General features: G+C 40.1%; 1 protein-coding gene across 1 annotated transcript in view; it reads left to right on the top strand.

Annotated features, from left to right (window-relative positions):
* carmil3 (capping protein regulator and myosin 1 linker 3) overlaps positions 1–25,778 on the top strand; it is a 70,716-nt gene that overhangs the window by 4,502 nt on the left and 40,436 nt on the right. The window contains exons 3-14 of the mRNA XM_059017004.1: positions 8,827–8,877; positions 12,912–12,971; positions 14,240–14,361; positions 14,640–14,737; positions 19,460–19,530; positions 20,190–20,263; positions 20,789–20,864; positions 23,107–23,195; positions 23,537–23,631; positions 23,964–24,050; positions 25,107–25,216; positions 25,371–25,448. Coding sequence (XP_058872987.1) covers positions 8,827–8,877; positions 12,912–12,971; positions 14,240–14,361; positions 14,640–14,737; positions 19,460–19,530; positions 20,190–20,263; positions 20,789–20,864; positions 23,107–23,195; positions 23,537–23,631; positions 23,964–24,050; positions 25,107–25,216; positions 25,371–25,448 — 1,011 coding nt within the window. The remainder of the gene's footprint in view (positions 1–8,826; positions 8,878–12,911; positions 12,972–14,239; positions 14,362–14,639; positions 14,738–19,459; positions 19,531–20,189; positions 20,264–20,788; positions 20,865–23,106; positions 23,196–23,536; positions 23,632–23,963; positions 24,051–25,106; positions 25,217–25,370; positions 25,449–25,778) is intronic.

Below are 25,778 nucleotides of genomic sequence, written 5' to 3'. Positions count from 1 at the left end.
CTTTTTTTAAAAACATTGTACAACTCTTGTCCTCATCTAACCCTAACCTGGGCTCTTGTCCCCATGATGGCTATCTGGAACAGTGATCCTGGTTTGATACCCTTAGGGCCTTTTTTGGGTAGAGAGAAATATGCTTTCTCTACACTACAATGCCATGAGATTTACAGTATGTATTTTATTGTTTTAAATAATATTAATACAATGTTGTAAAGATAGCCCAATCTCATATATAAGCATTTTATTTGTATCATTATAAACATATTTGTAAAGTAGTATTGAAATCTAAAAAATATGTAAAAAAAACATATTTATATATATATTTATTTTTATATAGCGCCTCTCATAGTGGACCACCATCATAAGCTCTTTACAGAGGTAGGCTGTGAACTGTGCATTATATGCAGAGTCACTTACAACAGGTCACTGATTTAACATCTCATCCGCAGGACGGAGCACAAGGAGGTTAAGTGACTTGCTCAGGGTCACACAGTGAGTCAGTCAGTGGCAGAGGTGGGATATGGCAAATGACAAACTAGGTTAGCAAACTAAATCGAAAGAAAAAAAATGGTCCTGAAATGCTAAACAGTAATTATTATTATTATTATTATTATTATTATTATTATTATTATTATTATTATTATTATTATTATTATTATTATTTTTATGTCCCAACTTTGTCTTTTTTAGTAACTTTACTAGATTTATGTATTTAAATGACAGGTTCATTTGTTAAGCAAGCAATACGACTTATTTGGTAATTTACTAAAATGTAAATGATACCTTAAAGACGCCAAGAAGTTTAAAAGATTAGTCTGTGCCTTGCCAAGGGCTCTCTTGGCAGCCCGTTCTGTTTTTTTTTTTTTATAACCAACAGAAGAGCGGCCTTTTCCACAGCTAGCCAATAAGAAGTGATAGGGAGGGACCTAAAGACTCCCTCAGCTGTCTCGGAAAGAAGAGGCTTATCAGAGGATAATTATTAATAATCACTTGTCATTATTAATAATAATAATAATAATAATAATGTCAAGTGAAACAAAGCCCCAGCGTAGTATAGTTTTTAGGAACGCATCACGTTGGGATTATTACTTTATTATAAATAAATGAATACAAAGTCTAAAGTGTGGATTGGTATTTATTTTCTGACTGGTTCTCATGAATGGATCTGAACTGGTCTGAATCCACGCCTTTTATATATATATGGGGCAGCAGTGTGGAGTAGTTGTTAGGGCTCTGGACTCTTGACCGGAGGGTCGTGGGTTCAATCCCAGGTGGGGGGACACTGCTGCTGTACCCTTGAGCAAGGTACTTTACCTAGATTGCTCCAGTAAAAACCCGACTGTATAAATGGGTAATTGTATGTAAAAATAATGTGATATCTTGTAACAATTATAAGTCGCCCTGGATAAGGGCGTCTGCTAAGAAATAAATAATAATATATACACACACAGTACTGTGAAATGTCAAGTGCTGCGATATCCAGATTTAAATAATTAAACTGTTAATTATTGCAGTTTGACTGAGTGAGTAGAGGGGGGTCTGGAGATATTTCAATTATTGAAGCCCCATTAGCAGCCCCCCTCCCCCCTCCTCAAAGACAGGCTTTGAAATATTGATGAGCTTTTCAAAGCAGTGTCTATGCAGTCATATTCAATATCACACAGTAAAGAACAATCCTGAGGTTATGTTTGCTGCATTCTTACAGAGTTTAGTTATATTAAAGCTATAGAGAGACAGACAGACCTCCACAACCCTGTTCAGTTTGACACTACAATATAATTCCTTCTTCTTGGTGTCTGGGTTAATTTCCTGCTTTCTTTCAGAGTTTACTTTAATTAAAGCTACAGACATTTGTTTGCTGTAGGGACACAAGCTTCCTCCCCCCTTGAAACCTGCCTGCCCAGTATTTGCTGCAGTCATATAGGAGGTTAGAAGAGAAATGATATCTTCAAGCTCTGTTATATTTCAGGAGGAAAAACTAACAGGGTTTTAGAAAAAGGGAATCGTCTGCGCCCCCCCCCCCCCCCCCCCCGATTGCCCTCTCTCTAACCTCCCCCTCTCCCCTCTTTCTTTCTCTTTCTCTTCTTGTCACCTCTCATCTCTTTCCCCTCTCAGCCCCCCAGGGAGGAGTGAATCCAGACACCGCTGCCCTCCTCTCTCTCCCCCTCTCTCTCTGTCTTTCTGTCTGTCTCTCTCTCGCTCTGTCGCTTCTCGTTTGTGCTAGACTCCTGCCTTCTCCTGTCTAACTTTCTCTCTCTCTCTCTCTCTCTCTCTCTCTCTCTCTCTCTCTTTCTCTCTCTCTCTCTCTATATATATATATATATATATATATATATATATATATATATATATATATATATATATATATATATATATATAAATAGATGGGCTTCAGTGAGTTACAGAAAAATAATTCCATCTAGAGTTTCTGTGACATCATAAATTATGAGACCGAAACCAGAGATGGAATTGTTTTCCTGTAACTCACTGAAGAGGTCCGTCTGTTATTTTTTATAATACTTGGATACCCTTGTGATGCTAATATTAAAGAAGACTAGGTTCAGCAGTACAGTTGGTTTTTTTTTAAACGTAGTGTTTCAGTGCTGTACAGATGTTCTATGTCGTTATCCGTTAGTGCTTCAGCTTTATTTGGATGATTGCCTTTACCTTGTTTTAATTTCCTGTTCATAAGAACATAAGAAGATAAGAAAGTTTAAAAACGAGAGGAGGCCATTCGGCCCATCTTGCTCGTTTGGTTGTTCATCAAGTAGCTTCTTGAAGGATCCCAGGGTGTCAGCTTCAACAACATTACTGGGGAGTTGGTTCCAGACCCTCACAATTCTGTGTGTAAAAAAGTGCCTCCTATTTTCTGTTCTGAATGCCCCTTTATCTAATCTCCATTTGTGACCCCTGGTCCTTGTTTCTTTTTTACAGGTCGAAAAAGTCCCTTGGGTCGACGTTGTCAATACCTTTTAGGATTTTGAATGCTTGAATCAGATCGCTGTGTAGTCTTCTTTGTTCAAGACTGAATAGATTCAATTCTTTAAGCCTGTCTGCATATGACATGCCTTTTAAACCCGGGATAATTCTGGTCGCTCTTCTTTGCACTCTTTCTAGAGCAGCAATATCCTTTCTGTAGTGAGGTGACCAGAACTCAACACAATATTCTAGATGAGGTCTTACTAATGCATTGTAAAGTTTTAACATTACTTCCCTTGATTAAATTCAACACTTTTCACTATATATCCGAGCATCTTGTTGCCCTTTTTTATAAATTTCCCACATTGTCTAAATGAAGAAATTTCTGAGTCAACATAAACTCCAAGGTCTCTTTCATAGATTCCTTCTTCAATTTCAGTATTTCCCATATGATATTTATAATGCACATTTTTATTGCCTGCGTGCAGTACCTTACACTTTTCTCTATTAAATGTCATTTGCCATGTGTCTGCCCAGTTCTGAATGTTCAGAACTGGGCAGATCATTTTGAATGACCTTTGCTGCTGCAACAATGTTTGCCATTCCTCCTATTTTTGTATTGTCTGCAAATTTAACAAGTTTGCTTACTATACCAGAATCTAAATCATTAATGTAGATTAGGAATAGCAGAGGACCTAAAACTGATCCCTGTGGTACACCACTGGTTACCTTGCACCATTTGGAGGTTTCTCCTCTAATAACTACTTTCTGTTTTCTACATGTTAACCACTCCCTAATCCATGTGCATGCATTTCCTTGAATCCCTACTGCGTTCAGTTTGAGAATTAATCTTTTATGCTGGACTTTGTCAAAAGCTTTCTGGAAATCTAAATAAACCATGTCATATGCTTTGCAGTTATCCATTGTCGATGTTGCATCCTCAAAAAGTCAAGCAGGTTAGTTAGACACGATCTCCCTTTCCTAAAACCATGCTGACTGTCTCCCAGGATACTGTTACCATATAGGTAATTTTCCATTTTGGATCTTATTATAGTTTCCATAAGTTGACATATAATAGAAGTCAGGCTTATTGGTCTGTAGTTATCTGGTTCGGTTTTGTCTCCCTTTTTGTGGATCAGTATTACGTTTGCAATTCTCCAGTCTGTCGGTACAACCCCTGTGTCAAGAGACTGTTGCATGATCTTGGTTAGCAGTCTGTAAATAACTTCTTTCATTTCTTTGAGTACTATTGGGAGGATCTCATCCAGCCCAGGGGATTTGTTTATTTTAAGAGTCCCTAGTCCCTTTAACACCTCTGCCTCGGTTATACTAAAGCTACTTCAAATTAGATAGGAACAGATCGACATGTGGGGCATGTTGCCCGTATCCTGCTTTGTGAAAACTTGTGAAAAGTAATCATTTAATATATTTGCAATTTTTTTCTCTTCATCTATGATTTTGCCATTTGTATCTCTTATACCCCTTTTCCACCTGCACACCCGAGCCGAGCCGGTGCTGAGTCGAGCCAGTCTGGTACGGCTCGGGTTGCTTGAGTTGCTTTTACACCAGAGAAAGGTGAGCCGAGCTGAGAGACGTCACGCATAATGAACCTGCTGAGTTGATTAAATTAAATTGCACAGACTGCAAAAATAAGCACCATTTTGTTTTAGATTTAGATTTGTCTCCTTTTGGAATGTAATTGTTTTGCACCTCTAGTACTACATTGTTTTTCAAAAGGCATAATAGCACAGTAGTAATGTTCCCCTCCAGTTTCCCTGAGATATGAATGTACCAGCTTCACATCATTTTTTTTTTAAACATATTCTCATTTTGTTGATCATTAATGAACGTTTCTGTTCTGTGGGTGTTGTCGAGTGATTGAAAGCAAGACATTTTGTGTTTGAATTGAAAGTGATGGTCTTGAGGAGGCGAATGGGTCAAAGTTCAAGTATATTTTCCTCTAGAGGAATTCTCACTTTTTGACGTCACTACTGTGGTATTATGTCCTTTTTTCCTTATATATATAATATATAATCTCTCTCTCTCCTCTCTCTCTCTCTCTCTCTCTCTCTCTCTCTCTCTCTCTCTTTCTCTCAAATTCAAATTCAAATTCAAATTCTAAAATGCTTTATTGGCATGACGAGAGCGCTCAGGTATTGCCAAAGCTTTTATAATAGAAAACAGAAATAATAAAACAAATAAAATTACAGAACATAACAAACACAAAAGCCATTTTCCCCTTTCCTTTGAACAATATAACTCCCTCCCTCCCTCCTCATCAACAGTAACCCATGGTCATGTATGCAGGGTGTCACACACTGTCCCTCAGGTTGTGGCAGGCAGACACATACTGTGCTGCTAGATTTGCAGTTTGCTCCTCCTCTTCTAGAAGGATGGGGATTTTACTCAAATTGGAGAGGAGGTTAAACTCTGCTATTTGGTTTTTGAATTGGGGGATATATCTCTCCCATATCTCTGTGTATTTTGGGCAGGACAACAGGAAGTGCATTTCTGTCTCTACCTCTCCCAGATCACAGTGACAGCACAGCCTTTTTTCTTTGGCAATCCAGGTTTTTTTGTGCCGGCCAGTTTCGATGGCCAGGCTGTGGTCACTGAGTCTGTACTTGGTCAGGATCTGTCTATGTTTTGTGTTTTTGACCCTGACCAGATATTCTGTCAGGGTAAATTCTTTTTTAGGGCCAGATAACATTGTAATTTATTGTGTGATTCAATTTCATTATTCCAATGTAGTTTATAATTTTTTCCAGATTTAGATTAATTTGTTTCATTTTTTGTGCTGGGAGTTTTGTTGGTGGTGTTCTGAAGCTCGCTGGTGTTAATTTGGCTCAGTTGGCTGAGCTTCAGTACCATTCTACTGAGGGGATTCTCTTGTGGGGGCTGTGTGCAGCTCCGCAGTGCAGTGTGGTGGTAGGACTACGGATCAGCCTGCTGTAGATGGACCCAGTAGTTGAGCGCTCATTTCTTTATGGAGTGGAGTAAGGGGAACCAGCCCAATTCAGCCCTGCAAGCGCTATTGGCTGCACTCCTGTGAACCTGCAGGAGGTGTTTACAGAATTCAAGATGGAAATTCTCTACGGGGCTTTGATCCCATTTTTTATAATCGGGGTTCATAAGGGGACCCCAGACTTCACTACCATACAGAAGGATTGGCTTTATTATGCTGACGAAAATTTTTATTGGTGGTTTAATTTTGTATAGCCGATTCTTTATTGTATTAAAAGCCCTGCACGCTTTATCTCTTAATGCATTTATAGCCAGGTTGAAGTTCCCAGACACACTGATTTTTAGACCCAGGTAATTGTAGCTGGTGCTGTGCTCCAGTGTGTTGTTTCCCAGGGTGAAGCGGTACCTGTTTCCCTGAGATCTGGCTTTCTTCTGCAATACCATAACTCTGGTCTTGTCCAGGTTTACTGTCAGTGCCCATTTCTGACAATACTGCTCTAGCAGTGCCAGGCTCTGCTGCAGCCCCTGCTCTGTGGGCGACAGCAGGACCAGGTCATCTGCATAGAGCAGGAATTTGATTTCTTTGTCGTGTAGAGTGAGGCCAGAGGCTGCAGACTGCTCCAGCACCGTAGCCAACCTCGTTGATGTAGATGTTGAACAGTGTTGGACTCAGACTGCAACCCTGTCTCACTCCATGCCCTTGGGTGAAAAACCCTGTTCTTTGGTTTCCAATTTTCACACCACACTTATTTTCTATTGACTTAATGATGTCATAAACTTTACCCCCTACACCACTTTCAAGAATTCTAAGGAATAGACCTGGATGCCAAATTGAATTGAATGCTTTATAAGTCTATAAAACAAGCAAAGATTTTCCCTTTATTTTTTTGGTGGACATGTTTGTTGATTAGGGTGTGTAGGGTGTAAACATGGTCAGAGGTGCGGTAATTTGGTAAAAATCCAATTTGACTCTTACTCAGACATTGTGTTCGGTAAGGAAGGCCAGTATCCGGGCGTTAATGATACTGCAGAACACCTTCCCCAGATTACTGCTCACACAGATGCCTCTGTAATTATTGGGGTCGAATTTGTCTCCACTTTTGTGAATTGGTGTTATTAGCCCTTGGTTCCAGATGTCAGGGAAACAGCCCGCAGCCAGGATGAGGTTGAATAATTTGAGAAGGGCCTCCTGCATCCTGGGGCTGCTGTGTTTCAGCATCTCGTTGATGATGCTGTCGGGCCCGCTTTTCTTTTAGCTCTGGTCCTGTTATTGGGAAGTCCAGTGGGTTTTGATTGTTTCGGTTTCCAATTCGTTTAGTTTTTTTAATATTGAGTTTTGGTCCATATTTAATTAGTTTTTGTCCAATTCTTGGTAAAGTTTATAAAAATATTTTTTCCAAGTGTTACCATTTTTGATTGCCAATTCATGATTCGTTTTGTATGTGTTTAATTTGTTCCATAGTTCCCAAAAGGAATTTTGCTCTATGGATTCTTCTATTTTGTTTATTTGGACACATGTTCTTCTCTTTTTTTGTTGAGAAGATATTTGTAATCTTTTAGAGCCTTGCAGTAGCAGAGTCTTAGTTCTGTATTGTTTGGCTCTCTGTGTTTCTGGTTTGACAGTTTTCTTAATTCTTTTCTGGTTGTTTTACATTCCGTGTCAAACCATTTTTTATGTGATTTCTTTTTAGAATTTGTTATTTTGTTGTTTGTTTTCTTGAGTTTTGATTTTGTCGCTGATGTTTCAAATATAAAATTGATTTCTTTGATGGTCGAATTGATTCCATTTTTGTCTGTTTGAAAACGTTTGGTTAGAAAGCTGTTTAGCATACTTTCTGTTTCTGCACTATAAATTGTATTTTTGAATTCCTCAGCACTGCTTTGTGTCCATTTATAAGCTGGTTTGAGACTGTATAATTTGGTTTGGGGGGGGGGGGGGGGTGTCGGATTAGAATTGTTTTGTTTGATGTTAGTTTTCAGATACAGGACTGTTTGGCAGTGGTCTGATAGGGGGGTTTGTTGCCGGACTATAAATGCATTAATAGATTCTGGGTCCATGTCTGTAACAGCATAGTCCACTACACTATTTCCTAAAGCAGAGCTCAATTTTAATAATGCAGTCTTGCCTGCCATCAGTTCCCCTGCATCCTGATAAAATGTGCAAAACATGGATTTTTTAACATTGTCAAACTTAAGCCAGGGGAAATCTTTTAGCCACTGTTGGTTGAACTTGTATTTTACAACTGTGAACACGCTGTGACTAACTCGAAGTTCCCTGTTCGCTTTCATCTTCTGACACACCTGCATTGCTCATTTCTTGTAAAGACGCTGACATATATGAATTTGTTATTTTCCTCATCTTGGTATGACAAATATCTGGAAACTAGTAGCCATCACACTGATAAATCAGTGAAATTGGCGGGGTATGGGATTTGTAGTTTTTAATGTGTGATTAACAGTGGGCAGTGGACACCAATAAACTACATTCCCAGAGTACATTACGATTGAGCTATGAGTTTAGATCGGACTGTGAGTTTTTTTTATTTTATTATTATTCTTTTTTTATACTTTTCAGCTGAAAAAGAAAATCACGTTTATTGTTTATAGTCAACCTTTAGGAATTTCTATTCGCATATGTGTGCCTAAATTAAAATCTATGTTCGCACAAGCATTTTGTTAGTCTCATATGCAGAAACTGTTGGGATATTTTCATCTGTGCTACTGGACGACACAGAAGGCTCTGCCCATCAGCCAAAAAAAAAAAATTGTTATTTGCTTATATGCTAGTGCTTGTTCTGATTTGTCCCGAGATCCACCGAAAATCTTTTGCGATCCACTCGTGGATCGTGATCCATGTATTGGCCACCGCTGGTATATACCGATGGAGTTGATAAATGATAAGACGATTATTCCAGTTCCAATCCTCCTCTCTCTGGTTTTGTTTAGGTTCTGACATCATGGAGATTGTACCTCTTGGCTGCCAAAGTTCCAACAAAGGTGAGGCTTTTATTGATGTCAATTGTTAGTAACTTCAAATTCAAATTTCTCTTCTTTATTTCACTGGCCTTTTTATAATGTTTGCAATCATTCTGAGTGTGTACATAGTGTGTGTGGGAATGTGAGGTTGGCAGGGATGGGGTTAATTCTGTTCCTGCCAACAATCCCAGGTGTGGCCATTCCCCAATTAGGTAATTGAGTGTCCGTCTGTATAAAGGGGAGCAGAATCCTTTGTTTGGAGAGGGGAGTGTGTTTGAGCTATGTGTTTGAGCGTGTTTGAGCTGTGTGTTTGAGCGTGTTTGAGCTATGTGTTTGAGATATGTGTTTGAGCGTATTTGAGCTATGTGTTGGAGCTATGTGTTTGAGCGTGTTTGAGCTATGTGTTTGAGCTATGTGTTTGAGCTATGTGTTTGAGCTATGTGTTGGAGCTATGTGTTTGAGCGTGTTTGAGCTATGTGTTGGAGCTATGTGTTTGAGACCGTTTGAGTGTGTCTGAGCGTGTTTGAGCTATGTGTTTGAGAGTGTTTGAGTGTGTTTGAGATATGTGTTTGAGCGTATTTGAGCTATGTGTTGGAGCTGCATGTTTGAGCTATGTGTTGGAGCTATGTGTTTGAGCATGTTTGAGCTATGTGTTGGAGCTATGTGTTTGAGCGTGTTTGAGCTAGGTGTTGGAGCTATGTGTTGGAGCTATGTGTTTGAGCTATGTGTTGGAGCTATGTGTTTGAGCTATGTGTTGGAGCTATGTGTTTGAGACTGTTTGAGTGTGTCTGAGCGTGTTTGAGCTATGTGTTTGAGAGTGTTTGAGTGTGTTTGAGATATGTGTTTGAGCTATGTGTTTGAGTGTGTCTGAGCGTGTTTGAGCTATGTGTTTGAGCTATGTGTTTGAGCGTGGTTGAGCTGTGTGTTTGAGAGTGTTTGAGCGTGTTTGAGCTATGTGTTGGAGCTATGTGTTTGAGCATGTTTGAGCTATGTGTTGGAGCTATGTGTTTGAGCGTGCTTGAGCTGTGTGTTTGAGAGTGTTTGAGTGTGTTTGAGATATGTGTTTGAGCGTATTTGAGCTATGTGTTGGAGCTATGTGTTTGAGCGTGTTTGAGCTATGTGTTTGAGCTATGTGTTGGAGCTATGTGTTTGAGCTATGTGTTTGAGCTATGTGTTGGAGCTATGTGTTTGAGCGTGTTTGAGCTATGTGTTGGAGCTATGTGTTTGAGACCGTTTGAGTATGTCTGAGCGTGTTTGAGCTATGTGTTTGAGAGTGTTTGAGTGTGTTTGAGATATGTGTTTGAGCGTATTTGAGCTATGTGTTGGAGCTGCATGTTTGAGCTATGTGTTGGAGCTATGTGTTTGAGCATGTTTGAGCTATGTGTTGGAGCTATGTGTTTGAGACCGTTTGAGTGTGTCTGAGCGTGTTTGAGCTATGTGTTTGAGAGTGTTTGAGTGTGTTTGAGATATGTGTTTGAGCGTATTTGAGCTATGTGTTGGAGCTGCATGTTTGAGCTATGTGTTGGAGCTATGTGTTTGAGCGTGTTTGAGCTAGGTGTTGGAGCTATGTGTTGGAGCTATGTGTTTGAGCTATGTGTTTGAGCGTGTTTGAGCTATGTGTTGGAGCTATGTGTTTGAGACTGTTTGAGTGTGTCTGAGCGTGTTTGAGCTATGTGTTTGAGAGTGTTTGAGTGTGTTTGAGATATGTGTTTGAGCTATGTGTTTGAGTGTGTCTGAGCGTGTTTGAGCTATGTGTTTGAGCTATGTGTTTGAGCGTGGTTGAGCTGTGTGTTTGAGAGTGTTTGAGCGTGTTTGAGCTATGTGTTGGAGCTATGTGTTTGAGCGTGTTTGAGCTATGTGTTGGAGCTATGTGTTGGAGCTATGTGTTTGAGCGTGCTTGAGCTGTGTGTTTGAGTGTGTTTGAGATATGTGTTTGAGCGTATTTGAGCTATGTGTTGGAGCTATGTGTTGGAGCTATGTGTTTGAGCGTGTTTGAGCTATGTGTTGGAGCTATGTGTTTGAGCGTGTTTGAGCTATGTGTTTGAGCTATGTGTTGGAGCTATGTGTTTGAGACCGTTTGAGTGTGTCTGAGCGTGTTTGAGCTATGTGTTTGAGAGTGTTTGTGTGTGTTTTGAGATATGTGTTTGAGCGTGTTTGAGCTATGTGTTTGTAACTGTGGTGAAGGCGAATGCCTACCTATTTTGTTTGTTCCTGTGTTTTTGTGTGTAATAAATGTGCGCAACAGCGCTTCACTGCAGCCTCTGTCTCGGAGTCTCTCTTTCTGCCAGTAACAGCTTGGGCCGTGACACTACCCTGCCACACTGAGCGTATTGCAATTACTCAAATATTGCGTTATTATTTATAAGTCTGGACAGCTTTCACTGTGAGTTCAGGAGCTGCTCTTCAGTTCTAGTTACCTGTCACAGATTTATGTAACAGGGACTTATATCAGTGGTAGCGCCAGTGCACATCTAGTGTATTGCCTGCAAAACAAAGTTGTAGATGACCAGATGGCGTTGCTGGCTCTTCTGTAAAGACACTTTGGCTGATCTACACATGTCTATGGCAGTGCAGCAGAACTGAAGAGCAGCTCCTGAACTCAATATGAAAACACCTCACGTAGCTAGAATGCTGCTTGTGCTAATGAGAGTTAGAAATGGATTCTGAAGTATTCTTGCTTAGTGCTTCATGAAAGGGGAACAGTGATAATATTGTAACCATAAGAGGTAAGAGAATGGATTTTAAAGGTGGTCAGCACTCTTTTAAAGAGCGGGCCAGTGATAATGTTAATAAAGCTGCTAAGAGGTAAGAGAATGGATTTTAAGCCAGCCTAACCCACACTCTTAATATATATCAGTTTCCTCTTTCTATTAGAATCGTCTCGATGGAGACAGGGATCAGGTCAGTTTAGTTTATTTTCTGAAATCTCTTGAAAGCAAACCCCCCCCCTCCCCATCCCGACCCGTCTGTTAAAAGAAGAGACGTGTCTGTCTGCTGTTTCTTGACAAACCTGTGAACATCTGTGTACCAGTGAAGTTAACATGACTTGACAATTGCTTGACTAAGCACACACGACCTCCAGGGTCTCATAGACTGAATATCTAGTCTAGTACGAATGATCAAGGTAAGAATAGTAGCGTGTTTTATAGTCCTGGGTGTCTGACAAGCCTGTTGTACACAATCATAGGATGGTTGTGTATGTGGGTAATATCGGCTCAAGTAGAAGTGAACAGACTGGGAGTGCCAATATAACACAGTCCTTTAAATATATTATACACTGCTGTAATATTAATACACAAGTTCAAAATCCAGCTATATTTGTTTTCTAGACATATCTAACCTTTATTTAGTCAGTTGTCAGTTTGATTGAAGGGAAGGGGTTGATAAAGAGAATACCATTAAGTGGCGAGGTACTCGATTGTGATGTCATCATTTTGATGACTTTGCAGTTGAATGGAATTCTGAGAGTTGCCTCCGGTATGATTTTATAAAGCAGGAGACCCGGTCAGCCGTGTTGATGTGGAGAATACAGCACAGTAAAAACGGAAAGCAGTGCGGCTGATCTCGTGAATAGGATTTCTCCCTGAGGTGTCGTGGAATACTGAAGCTGAAACATGCGCTCTAATTGGCTGAGAGATCCAGAGCAGTCTATAATATATTTTAAAGCTTGCACATGCTTTGACAAACTCATTGAAACAATAGCAATTGGTCATGCCAACCTGAATGGGTGACTTGTATTTAAACTAAACTTTTCTTTACTAAACATAACGTTTTTCATTTTATTCATGTATACCATGTATACAAAAATACATATGTATTTACAGTGGCATTCTTTGTCCCTTATGTCCCACTTACACCCCGTGCTTACAAAATATCTTGATATCCTTGAATAGCTAATCATCTTTAAAAATATGCATTTTATTGATCAAGCCATTGGTACAGCTACAATGGGGTGAGGCTGGTAAAATAGGATCACAGTATGCTAACTATACCCTTCGCAAATGATCTTCAGTGTTTCTTTCTTTCTTTCTTTCTTTCTTTCTTTCTTTCTTCAGGTTGATATAACCTTTAATGTTTTGGAGATCCGAAGTATCAGCACTTCAGCAGAAAACCAGGTGAGATTAACTGTGTTCAATAGACAATCTGAAAAGGTAATTGTAGCTCCGTGTACACCCATCCATTATGTAGGTGTGTGACAGGCGCAGAGGTTATGAGGAGCAAAAAGAGACATAAGACCAGGGGTTTTGGTGCTGAAATGCCAATCTGGCACAACTGTATTGAATACAGACTATTAGAAGTGTTTTAGCTCAACTGGGTGATTTATTTGTTGTCTCTTTGCTTTACAACAACAAATGAATTATGTTTTTCTCTTGAACCAATGAACAGAAAACGATAACTGTGAAAAACACTATTATTATTATTTATTTCTTAGCAGACGCCCTTATCCAGGGCGACTTACAATTGTTACAAGATATCACATTATTTTTCATACAATTATATTATTTTTTACATACAATTACCCATTTATACAGTTGGGTTTTTACTGGAGCAATCTAGGTAAAGTACCTTGCTCAAGGGTACAGCAGCAGTGTCCCCCACCTGGGATCAAACCCACGACCCTCCGGTCAAGAGTCTAGAGCCCTAACCACTACTCCACACTGCCGCCCTAACTATGAAAACAAAGGTGAATGTGGCTGGTTTAACACGGTAACTGCCCCACATCATCAGTATAGCGGTTTCCCTCACTATACTTGTTTTACCTTCACTAAGCTTTTTACTACAACCTTAACAATATGTTCACTTTTCATTTTCTCACCATGCCCAGAGTCACCCACTCCTTTAAATGGCCCCCAAATCTGTCTGAGCACTTTTAATATCCTCCCACCTGATCCTTGATTAATTGAATTCCCCTCCTTTCCTACTGAAAGCATGGGATTTACAATTATCCAGTTACTTGTATCAGCTTCCTGCAGTCCTTCCTCAGGTTTTTAACAGCAGGCAGGCTTTGTTCCTGGTGCACTTTGTTTACTCTGCAATAACCACTGCCTGCCCTACTGTTACAAGGTCTCAAACGTGTAGTTTTGAAAGAAGCACATGTTTTAGTAAACATGTATTGTACTTTTAAAACATTTGGTACTACACTAGGTTTAATAAATCTCTGTTTGCACAAGACATGCTTTCAGATAGTGTTGCACTTCCTGGGTCACCTGGAGGGTGAATTGTCCCCACCACTTCCCTGGCTTTTTTTATTTAGCCAATCAGCTGCTTCCCCCATTGACTGACATGATTTCAGCCTGTAATGACCAAGAAGACACTACTGAAGTGAAATAACCCATAAATATAAAACTTATGTCAAACTTGTAAAGTGTATTTTATTTTGCAGGTTGTCATAGAAACAGAGAAGTCCACCTACTGCCTTCGATTCCAGCCATTGGACGACGTGGATTACGTGATCAGCCACGTGAACTTTGCCCTCTCTAAAATCTTCCACAGCTCAACTTTTGCGTGAGTTGAAATAAAAATAAAACTTTCTTAGCAGCTAGAGGGCGCTGTGGGGTCTGGAAGAATCTTTATCCAGCTCCAGCACCATTGCCATTGTTAAGCTTCATTTAAAAGGTTGCAGTAATAACCAAACAATTTAAAATGCATTCCTACCCCTCTTCCTCTCTCCCTTTCTCTCCCCTCTCTTTCTCCCCCTCTCTCGCCCTGTCTCTCGTCTCTCTTTTCCTCCTCTACCCTCCCTTTCCTCACCTCTCTCTCTCCCTTCTCCCCGCCTCTCTCAGCCCCTCTATTCGTCTGGGTGATGCTGAATTGTCGGATGGAGGTCGGAAGTTTTCCCCAAATTCTGACAGTTCACTGGAAGCAACGCAGGGAGCGTGTGGTGAGTACAGACAGATAGAGATAGGCAGGCAGACAGACAGACAGACAAGCAGACAGACAGACAGACAGACAGGCAGGCAGACAGACAGACAAGCAGACAGACAGACAGACAGGCAGGCAGACAGACAGACAAGCAGACAGACAGGCAGACAGACAGACAAGCAGACAGACAGACAGACAGACAGACAGACAGACAGGCAGGCAGGCAGACAGGCAGGCAGATAGAGAGACAAACAGACAGACGGAGAGACAGTATGGCTGATATGGTAACTTAATATTGATTAAATTAAGTAAACCACATTTGTTAGTATATATCATTTTTTATGTTTGTGTATATAGCTAATTTAAGATTTTAAACACTATTGCCCATTCACTTAATAGGTGTGATTTCTAACAGTGCTTGATTAGCATTCAAAAATCAGACAACTCAGTTTAAAAGCAAAATTACTTTTGTTTATTTCAAGTATCAGTATAGGGTTTCTAGTACCTAACTTTGTAATTAGTTAAGTGTGTTCAGAAAATGATTGACCATATATTTGATAAGAATTTTAAATATGTGACCTGCTCCCACAAAATCAGTCACATATGATCCCTTGATAAAAAAATGAGTAATATATCCCACACAAAATTACATATTCAGCCCTTTCAAATGATCCAAGTTTATTGAAATATCTAAAATGATCAAGTTATAACATTTTAAAGTCGCACATATCAGAGACCTAATTTCAAAAAAATCATGTATTAAAGCAACAATGCTATGTCCTTAGCAACGCATATTCAGGTTTGTGCTAGATACTTCAGATTTGGCAGGCTGTTAGAGATTGGTCTAGGCCAGTGGTCCTCAAAGTGGTGCCCGCGAAGCCAGGCCATCGTGCCCGCGGCAGCCGTTCTTAAATTATGGGTCGTGAACACATTTCTGGCGGGTCGTAGCGTGGGAAAATAAATAAAGTTTTAAATACGTTTTCCAACAAAAGCGTCACAGCAGTCTGTTGACAGTGCTGCTCGCTTATGCTGTGCTTGTACGTACTCGACATATTTTTTTTTCCTGAAGGGCCTCTGCGATACGATGCGGTAGCCCAATCATAAGTTAGCTGGGTGGGACATAAACTGTGTCTGTTTCAGTTGCAGGTACTGACAGTAAGTTTAACCAATAGGAGAGTCAGATATCTGCCAAGTTTTATGCAGCTGTCCAATCATAAGCAAGCAGAGGCCGTTCACGGTATTCTGCATGAAAATTGAAGGCGAGTGAGTAGCCAATGGGAAAGTGAAAGATCTGACAGCTGTCCAATCATTTGTGAGCAGAGGTGGGGTGTTAATATGCTGGGTAAGCACTGAATTTCGCTGAATGTTATTGAGAAAAATAATACATATCAGTATTTAGAAATACATTTTCTCTATAGATACAGTACTGTGCAAAAGTTTTAGGCAGGTGTGAAAAAATGATGTAAAGTAAGAATGCTTTCAAAAATAGACATGTTAATAGTTTATATTTATCAATTAACAAAATGCAAAGTGAGTGAACAGAAGAAAAATCTACATCAAATCAATATTTGGTGTGACCACCCTTTGCCTTCAAAACAGCATCAATTCTTCTAGGTTCACTTGCACACAGTTTTTGAAGGAACTCGGCAGGTAGGTTGGCCCAAACATCTTGGAGAACTAACCACAGTTCTTCTGTGGATTTAGGCAGCCTCAGTTGCTTCTCTCTCTTCATGTAATCCCAGACAGACTCGATGATGTTGAGATCAGGGCTCTGTGGGGGCCATACCATCACTTCCAGGACTCCTTGTTCTTCTTTATGCTGAAGATAGTTCTTAATGACTTTCGCTGTATGTTTGGGGTCGTTGTCATGCTGCAGAATAAATTTGGGGCCAATCAGATGCCTCCCTGATGGTATTCCATGATGGATAAGTATCTGCCTGTACTTCTCAGCATTGAGGATACCATTAATTTTGACCAAATCCCCAACTCCATTTGCAGAAATGCAGCCCCAAACGTGCAAGGAACCTTCACCATGCTTAACTGTTGCCTGCAGACACTCATTCGTGTACCGCTCTCCAGCCCTTCGGCGAACAAACTGCCTTCTGCTACAGCCAAATATTTCAAATTTTGACTCATCAGTCCAGAGCACCTGCTGCCATTTTTCTGCACCCCAGTTCCTGTGTTTTCGTGCATAGTTGAGTCGCTTGGCCTTGTTTCCACGTCGGAGGTATGGCTTTTTGGCCGCAAGTCTTCCATGAAGGCCACTTCTGACCAGACTTCTCCGGACAGTAGATGGGTGTACCAGGGTCCCACTGTTTTCTGCCAATTCTGAGCTGATGGCACTGCTGGACATCTTCCGATTGTGAAGGGAAGTAAGCATGATGTGTCTTTCATCTGCTGCAGTAAGTTTCCTTGGCCGACCACTGCGTCTACGGTCCTCAACGTTGCCCGTTTCTTTGTGCTTCTTCAAAAGAGCTTGGACAGCACATCTGGAAACCCCTGTCTGCCTTGAAATTTCTGCTCAGTCTTGCCATGGTGTATGACTTTTGACAGTAAACTGTCTTCAGCAACCTCACCTTGTTAGCTGAGTTTGGCTGTTCCTCACCCAGTTTTATTCCTCCTACACAGCTGTTTCAGTTTCAGTTAATGATTGTGTTTCAACCTACATATTGAATTGATGATCATTAGCACCTGTTTGGTATAATTGTTTAATCATACACCTGACTATATGCCTACAAAATCCCTGACTTTGTGCAAGTGTACCTAAAAGAATTGATACTTTGAAGGCAAAGGGTGGTTACACCAAATATGGATTTGATTTAGATTTTTCTTCTGTTCACTCACTTAGCATTTAGTTAATTGATAAATATAATCTATTAACATGTCTATTTTTGAAAGCATTCTTACTTTACAGCATTTTTTCACACCTGCCTAAAACTTTTGCACAGTACTGTATATTTTAATTTCACCAGACAAGGGAAACACCGTAGTAGATTTAGTTACAAATCCAATTTCTCTGAATAATTGTACTGGAGATGAGCGATCTTTAAAACAGAGCAGTGTTGACAAATTTGCCAAATTGAAACAAAGTGAGACGCTATCTATCCTCTTTTATTTTAGTTTATTCATGGTCGTCTGTGTAAACATGCTATTTAAAAATATTTGCATTGCGTATTTCATATAAATTATTTTAAGAATAAGCGCAGCACGCACAATTACCGCCTGAGACTTGGCTTTATCAGAGTGAGCCAAGAATAACTCCCACTAAAACTCTTAATACATATATATATCTTTATATATATATATATATATATATATATATATATATATATATATATATATATATATATATATATATATATATAACATTATACTCTCTGTGATTAGAATTTGTATGTTTTTAATATATATATATATACTGTACATGTAGTGGGAAGACAAACAGACAAGCAAGATCAATTTATGCTGGTCTAGGCTATTACATATTTAATTTTGAGAGCCCAGTTAGATTATTATTATTATTATTATTATTATTATTTTATTATTATTATTATTATTTTATACAAATATTTGCTTCTTGTTAAACGGTTTGAGGAATGTTAGTAAAAATAAATAAAAAATAGAAAACAATAAATTACTTAGTTGCAGATTTTATAATATTTTATAATATTTTATTTTCTGATCTATTTTGTATATTTTTGGCAGTCTGTTTCCGCCAATTGCTTGACTATGCTGTCTGCTCCCTCTTTTGAGGGTGTCATTTTGCAGATCCTGGTTTTGTACATGCTGTTTGTTAAACATTTGCAGCAGACTTGTCTTGCTTTTCCCCCATCAGCAGATTCTTATCTTGGAAACAAGGTCTCTTGATTTCTCATCACAGAAATCACAGATGTTGTTATACAGGTAGCTCTGTTTGACATCTAGTCCTGGTGGCGGTATTATTGGTTTGGTGGTCAGGACAGCCGACTTTGGAGAACGCAGTAGTGTGAACCTCTTCTCTGGTGAATCGGCATATATCTTTACAAACACAGCACCAGGCTCATTAGAAGTGAAGTGGAAATGTTGGTAAGACTTGATGCTAGGGAGTGTGTTGAACAAAGGGGGAAAAAATGCTTGCTGGTCGCAGCATGGAACAAACATGTAACCATTTTCAGAACCAACCAGCTGTGCAGTATACACTCCAGTTACAGTACTGGTATTAACTGTGTTTACTATGTCGACACAGGCGTATGCTGGAATTTCTGTTTAAACAACATAAAGCACCAGTCTGATGCAAATTTTGTATGGCCGGTGATGGGAAAGTTCAGGGTTTTTGTTTTGTGAAGGCCCACAAGGGTTTTGTTATAGCCATATGTTCAGTAATCTTCCAAGAGAAGGGGTAATGTTGATGTTCAGTCTTTACTGGTAATGGTTAGGGAGTAGAGAATAATAATGACAATGATAATAATAACGAGTAAACAATAGAATAGTTAATTTGTTGAATAGAGACAGGGAGCCAGACAGAGAGACAGAGAGCCAGACAGACAGAGAGTGTGTTGAGTAGAGACACACAGATAAAGGGAGAGGAACAGTTAGATAGAAACAGGCAAGTAAATAGGAGCACAGTGACAGGAGAGAAAGGAGACAGACAGACTTGTCCCTCGTGTTCCTTTCCTCCTCACTCACAATTTCTCTCTCTCCATCTCTGTCTCTCTCCTCTCTGCTCTCTCTCTTTCTCTTCTCCTCTCTTTCTCTCTCACAGGTGGTTTCTCTGAGACGTACGCTGCACTCTGTGATTACAATGGGATCGGCTGCAAGGAGGAAGTGCAGTGGGTAAGAAAATACATTCAAACACAGTCTAGAACAGTATGCATACAATATAACCACAGTCTAGAACAATATGCAAGAAGCCAGTAACAGTGTACAGCTGTGGCCAAAAGTTTTGCATCACCTAGAATTGTAGGATTGAGACATAATAAAAAGAAAATAACTATATGAACGTTATTATTATTATTATTATTATTATTATTATTATTATTATTATTATTATTATTATTATTATTATTATTATTATTTGTTTCTTAGCAGACGCCCTTGAGCAAGGTACTTTACCTAGATTGCTCCAGTAAAAAACCCAACTGTATAAATGGGTAATTGTATGTATATATGAACATAATTTGGTAAGTCTACCAGAACCCATAATACTAGTACAGTATTTCATGTTACATTTCAAAATGTCACATTTTTCAATTTTTGTCAGTTTTTTTTGTCACATATATGGTGGTATATACAAAGCGGTATGTAATTCAATATGTTAACGTAACATTATTCAGCAGGTTTCATTCGACTTTATGAAGCAAAATGTGTTAACTCTATCTAGAGGGTGATGATGCAAAACTTTTGGCTAGAGCTGTTGAACATAATCAAGAACAATCTCTCTCCCCTCTCCTCCCATTACCTCCCTCCCCCTCCCTCTCTCTCTTTCTCTGCAGGATGTGGATACGATCTATCACTCTCAGGACAATCGAGAATTCAACCTGCTGGATTTCAGTCACCTGGACAGCAGGTAAGAGGCGGGGTTAGAAACTGGCTCACACGGCACGACATTTCAGATCAAACTCTTCTGTAACTTAACGTGGTACCTGGTACCTTATTAACGGTTACCAAGGTAAATTTGCACAGTCTTCCCCCATGCTTTTTCCATTGCTATACTTTACATTTACCATAGTTTTCCATGTTTTAATATGCTTTACCATACCTCTCTATGCTTTACAATGCTTCCCTATGCTTTACCATACCTCTCTATGCTTTACAATGCTTCCCTATGCTTTACCACACCTCTCCGTGCTTTGCAATGCTTCCCTATGCTTTACCACACCTCTCTGTGCTTTACAATGCTTCCCTATGCTTTACCATACCCCTCTGTGCTTTACAATGCTTCCCTATGCTTTGCCACACCTCTCTGTGCTTTACAATGCTTTACCTGTGCCTTATTATACTGTGCTGGTACTATGGGACTTTTCTAAGGGGTGTTTTGAAGGCATGAATGATAAGCCAGCCTCTCTCTCTTTCTCCCGTCTGTGTTTTTCAGGGACCTGGCTGTGATCGTGGCATCGATGGCCTACAACCAGTGGTTCACTAAACTCTACTGCAAAGACATCAAGATGGTGAGAGGACAAAACACACAGACTTCCAGTTTTACTGTCTTTCTGTCTGTCTTGTCTGTCTTTCTTTCTTTCTTTCTTTCATTCTCACTTTCTTTCTTTCATTCTTTTCACATTGTGCTAACTATACCCTTCCCAAATGATCTTCAATGGCAATAATAGTTCTCTATTATATTGAGGGGCAATGGTAGCACAAGTATAGGGCAGCCACTCACTCTTTCTTTCTTTCTTTCTTTCTTTCTTTCTTTCTTTCTTTCTTTCTTTCTTTCTTTCTTTCTTTCAACCTTTCTGGTGTATAACTAAACATGATTGTGTGAGATTGAATGCAGCTTTGAACAACCACATGTTAAGGCCCTGTGAAAATCGCGGAAATTTTCTTTAAAATTCACGGCAGTGTCACGGGTAAAGTATCGTATTTGGCGGAGTGTGCACGGAAATATCTTATAAATTATGTGTACAGATTATTATAATTTTTTTAAACAGCAAATATACAGATAAATGCACTGACATCAAAATTAACATCAAAGTTATTCAAGCACTTTACAATAACTTGTGAAACGGTGTTGTAATTAACAGCCTGTAGGTAAAGTGGATCTGCAAGGACAGCTTTCAGTTCTAGTACGTCAGGTGCATGTTCACCAGGTCTTGCAAAACAAATACAATGTGTAACCCATACTGATCTTGTGCATCAGTTGACTCGTCAGTGACCACTGACAAGCAACCAGACTGTTTTACCAATTCCATAATCTCCTGCTTGTGATACTCGGCAACTTTAGATAAGTATTCAGGTCTCAGCTGGGCTGATGAAGGAAACGCTCCACCATTTGCTACACTCAGTCTGAAGAATTTCCATAACTTTTGGTTGTCCAATTTTTCAAAAAGGATTTTTGCGCAAAACAAACGCCTCTGTCAGGTCAACATTTAATAAGTGCACTTTTGGAATATGGAAGTCACCGTTTTTTGTTTCTTTGCAAGCAAAGCAGTCACAGTACTGCTCTGGATTTCCGCCTTTCTCTTTCGGTGAATACTTGCTGTCAAACAGACAAGTTTCGGTAGTGATCTACAGTAATGTTGCAGGACGTACAGAAGAGCTTCCCTCCATTGCTGTGTAAACTCCTGCTGGATACTGCTTTACGTGATCTGCTGCAGACACATTTTTAGGCTTTTTAGAGAGATCCATTTTCTTCTTTACAGTGTGTAGTATTTTAATTTCCCGCATAGATTGCATACAGTCACATGACATAATCACTGCACAGCACTGTGTGCATGGTGAATATTACACACAGGCACATATCAGAGCTGTACAGTTTCATTAATGTGATTTCTTTTTGTATGAAATACAAATAATTATGAAATAATTTTTATTTCTTAAGAATATTGTAAAAATCGTGGTATTGGGCTAATTTCACGATTTCCGTGCAGCCCATGAAATTGCGATTTCCACAGGGCGCTACACATGTTGCAGTGATGCTAAATTCCACTTGGTGACACCAAAGTATTTTTTCCAAGTATTTCAGACCTGGTATTCCAGGCATTTTAATAGGACAGCACCTGGTGTGTTTGATATTCGGTGATTGTGGCAAAGTGGATAGAGGTGCAGGAGTGATGCAGTGCGTGATTAAACAGACAAGAGAGTTATAATCTGGTTGGAAAAGGGATTTTATTATATCCAGGTCTGGTGACCAAATAATAGGACCAAACAATAAACACAAAATATCCGCCCCACAGTAATACTAACACAGTCACCAGTTCTGGGTGCGTGCAGTAATGCTCGTGGTGGGTGATACAGTTTACTAGTGACAGTAGTGCAGTGCTGTTCCGGCTTTGTGCTGACCCTTGGCAACAGCTCCGGAATCGTGTTAGCCGTCTAGTAATTTACAAACAAGACAAAATTACAAACTACAAAACACGCATGATACTGTTGTTTCTCAGGGGGTCTCTCACAGTCCTTCCAGGTTAAAAATTCAAACCAAAGCGAAGGAACAGATTGCGTTTCTCCGTTCCCTTTTATGCCGTCACACATGACCCCTTGGTAAATGAGTACAACCGCTCCTCCAATCTGCGACGCAATGGAGTCCCGCCCCCTTTCTAGCTTGAACCTTGAACCCTGGGAAAGAACTGTCAGGCCAGCCCGTCCAGGGAACTTTGTTCTCGCTGCTTAGCGCCCTCACAGGTCGGGAGGGAGATTTACTACCAAGAATCATTGTATTTCTGTCACAGTGATGTTGTGTTGTTTCTGCTGCAGGGGTCAGAGGTCACAGAGCAGGTTCTGCACACACTCAGTAAGTCCAGCAGTCTGGAAGAGATCACGCTGGAGAACTCAGGACTCAAATCGTGAGTAAAGAAAAATATAAACCAGAGAGAGTTCGAAGATAGAGAGGTTTTTGATATGTGTGTTCAATTCTCACTGTATTTTATGTGTTGTGTAGTTAAATTCTCATTGTGTGATATTGTGTGCATTGTGTTGTTGTAATCTGGTTGTGTGTTGTTAGATTGTGGTTGCGTCTCATTGTGTGTTGTTAGATTGTGATTGCGTCTCAGTGTGTGTTTGTTGTAAGATTGTGGATGTTTCTTATTGTGTCTCAGTGTGTGTTGTTAGATTGTGGTTGTGTCTCAGTGTGTGTTGTGTGTTGTTAGAGTGTGATTGTGTCTCAGTGTGTGTTTGTGCTTTGCAGTGATTTTGCTCAGAAGCTGGCACTGGCTCTGTCTGAGAACCCCGTCTGTGTGGTGCACTCGCTGAACCTGGCTCACAACCAGCTGGATGATAAAGGTACTGAAACACAACACACTGACACATAACACACAGCACTGAGACTCAATATACACACACTGAGACGTAATACACACACTGAGACACAACAGACACTGAGACGAAATACACACACTGAGACACAACACACACTGAGACTCAATATACACCCACTGAGACGAAATACACACAATGAGACACAATACACACGCTGAGACACAACACACACACTGAGACACACATTCACTGAACCTGTCTCACAACCAGCTGGATGGTAACACAGCACAGCACAACATAACAATACTCCTCCTCCCTCTCTCCCCCTCCCTTTCCCTCCCTCCCTCTCTCTCCAGGAGTGTCCTCTCTGGTTCAGCAGCTCTGTCGTTCTCCGAAGGGACTGAGACTCCTCAACTTCTCCAAGACATCCATCACCTCCAGGGGTGAGACAGAGAGAGAATGGAGGAGAAGAAGGAGAGGGGGGAGAGAGGGTGAAGAGGGAGGAGAGGAGGGGAAAGGAGAGGAGGGAGAGGGGGGTGGGTGGGAGAGAGAAAAAGAATGAAGGCAGGGAGAAAGAGGAGAGAGGAAGAAGGAGTGTGTTTGTGTCTCTGCATCTTCTCTCTCTTTTTCTCTGCAGTTCTGGTGTCTCTCCTGTGTTCAGGTCTGCTCTCAGCATGTATTTGTCTCTCTGTCAAATTCAAATTCAAAGATGCTTTATTGGCATATAAAGCAGAAGCAATTACCAAAGCAATTACAAAATAAATAATAATCAATAATCAAAAATAAAAACATCATACCAAATGATTACAGAAAAATAAATCTATATAAAAAGATACAACAATATTTAAATACAACAGACACATATGAAGATACTTATTTGTACAAACATGTATGATGGAAGGGAGTTTCTGTAAGGGAAGTGTAATGGGAGCAGATAGCCCCTAATGAAGTCTGTTTAAACATTGAGGTGTAGGTTACTAAAGTCTTGCCCTTGTCACAATAGTCGCAAACCAGTTTCAAACGAGTCGGAAGTCTTGGGTGAAATGTACTAGACAAGCGCAATGCTTTTTGCGACTTTTTAAGGAATGTTTTGCGGCTGCAGTTTCTGTTTGTGGTTCAAGCGTAGATCAATATGTAATTCTGGGCGTTCCTGCATGAATCCACAACTAGGAGGTGGAGATAGTGCAATTCAGGGTTCCTTCAGTGTCTTAAAGTTAGAGATCTTTTGAGAGATCTTTGTAAAGAACTGCTCTCTTATCTTGGTATATGTTGAGCAGTAGTAAAGGAAATGCTCCTCGTCTTTGATTCGATTCATGTCACACTGGCCACACAGTCTTCTCTCCACGGGTTTCCAGACCTGTTGGTGTCGGCCTGTTTCTATATCCAGGTTGTGTGCGCTCTCTCTCTCTCTCTCTCTCTCTCTCTCTCTCTCTCTCTCTCTCTCTCTCTCGCTCTCTCAGTGTTACTCAGTGTATTTGACTCTCCCTCTCTCTCTGCAGGTCTGGTGTCTCTCTCTCAAGCTCTCTGCTCCAGTAATGAGTTCTCCTCTTCACTTCTTCACCTGGATCTCAGTAAAAATCCTGGGATCCTGTCTGGGGAGGAAGCAGCAGTGAGTCCACGCTTTCATTGCTTACACTTCAAACTTTCAAAGGCTACTAAGCTATTTGTCATGCAACTTATAAAGTAAGTCGTTGTAGGTAACATTGTAAAGCAATTTCACCCAACTCTTTCTCTCTCATTCTCTCTTCCTCTCTCTCTCTCAGAATCTCTACCTGTTTCTCGCCCAGCCTAACTGTCTGGTTCACTTGGACTTGTCTGGTACTGACTGTGCTATTGACACTGTGAGTATCACTGACTGCACTATTGACACTGCCTGCTACTTTACAGACTGCTTTACCCGGCTTAGGAGTGCTGTGGTGGCAGCTGGATAAATCGAAAGTGGATTTAAAGAAGACTTGGCCAGCACTCCTTTAAAGGGAGGGGCCAGTGATACTTTTAATAAAGCTAATAAGAGGTAACAGAATGAATTTTAAAGATGGTCAGCGCTCCTTTAAAGGGAGGGGCAGATATAATGTTAATAATACTAATAAGAGGTAAGAGGATTTTAAAGATGGCCAGTGCTCCTTTAAACGGAGGACCAGTGATAACATTAATAAAGCTAATACGAGGTA

This window comes from Acipenser ruthenus, chromosome 54 (genome assembly GCF_902713425.1).
Source record: "Acipenser ruthenus chromosome 54, fAciRut3.2 maternal haplotype, whole genome shotgun sequence".
NCBI classification, from domain to species: domain Eukaryota; kingdom Metazoa; phylum Chordata; class Actinopteri; order Acipenseriformes; family Acipenseridae; genus Acipenser; species Acipenser ruthenus.
This window is presented reverse-complemented; position numbering and strand designations above follow the sequence as displayed.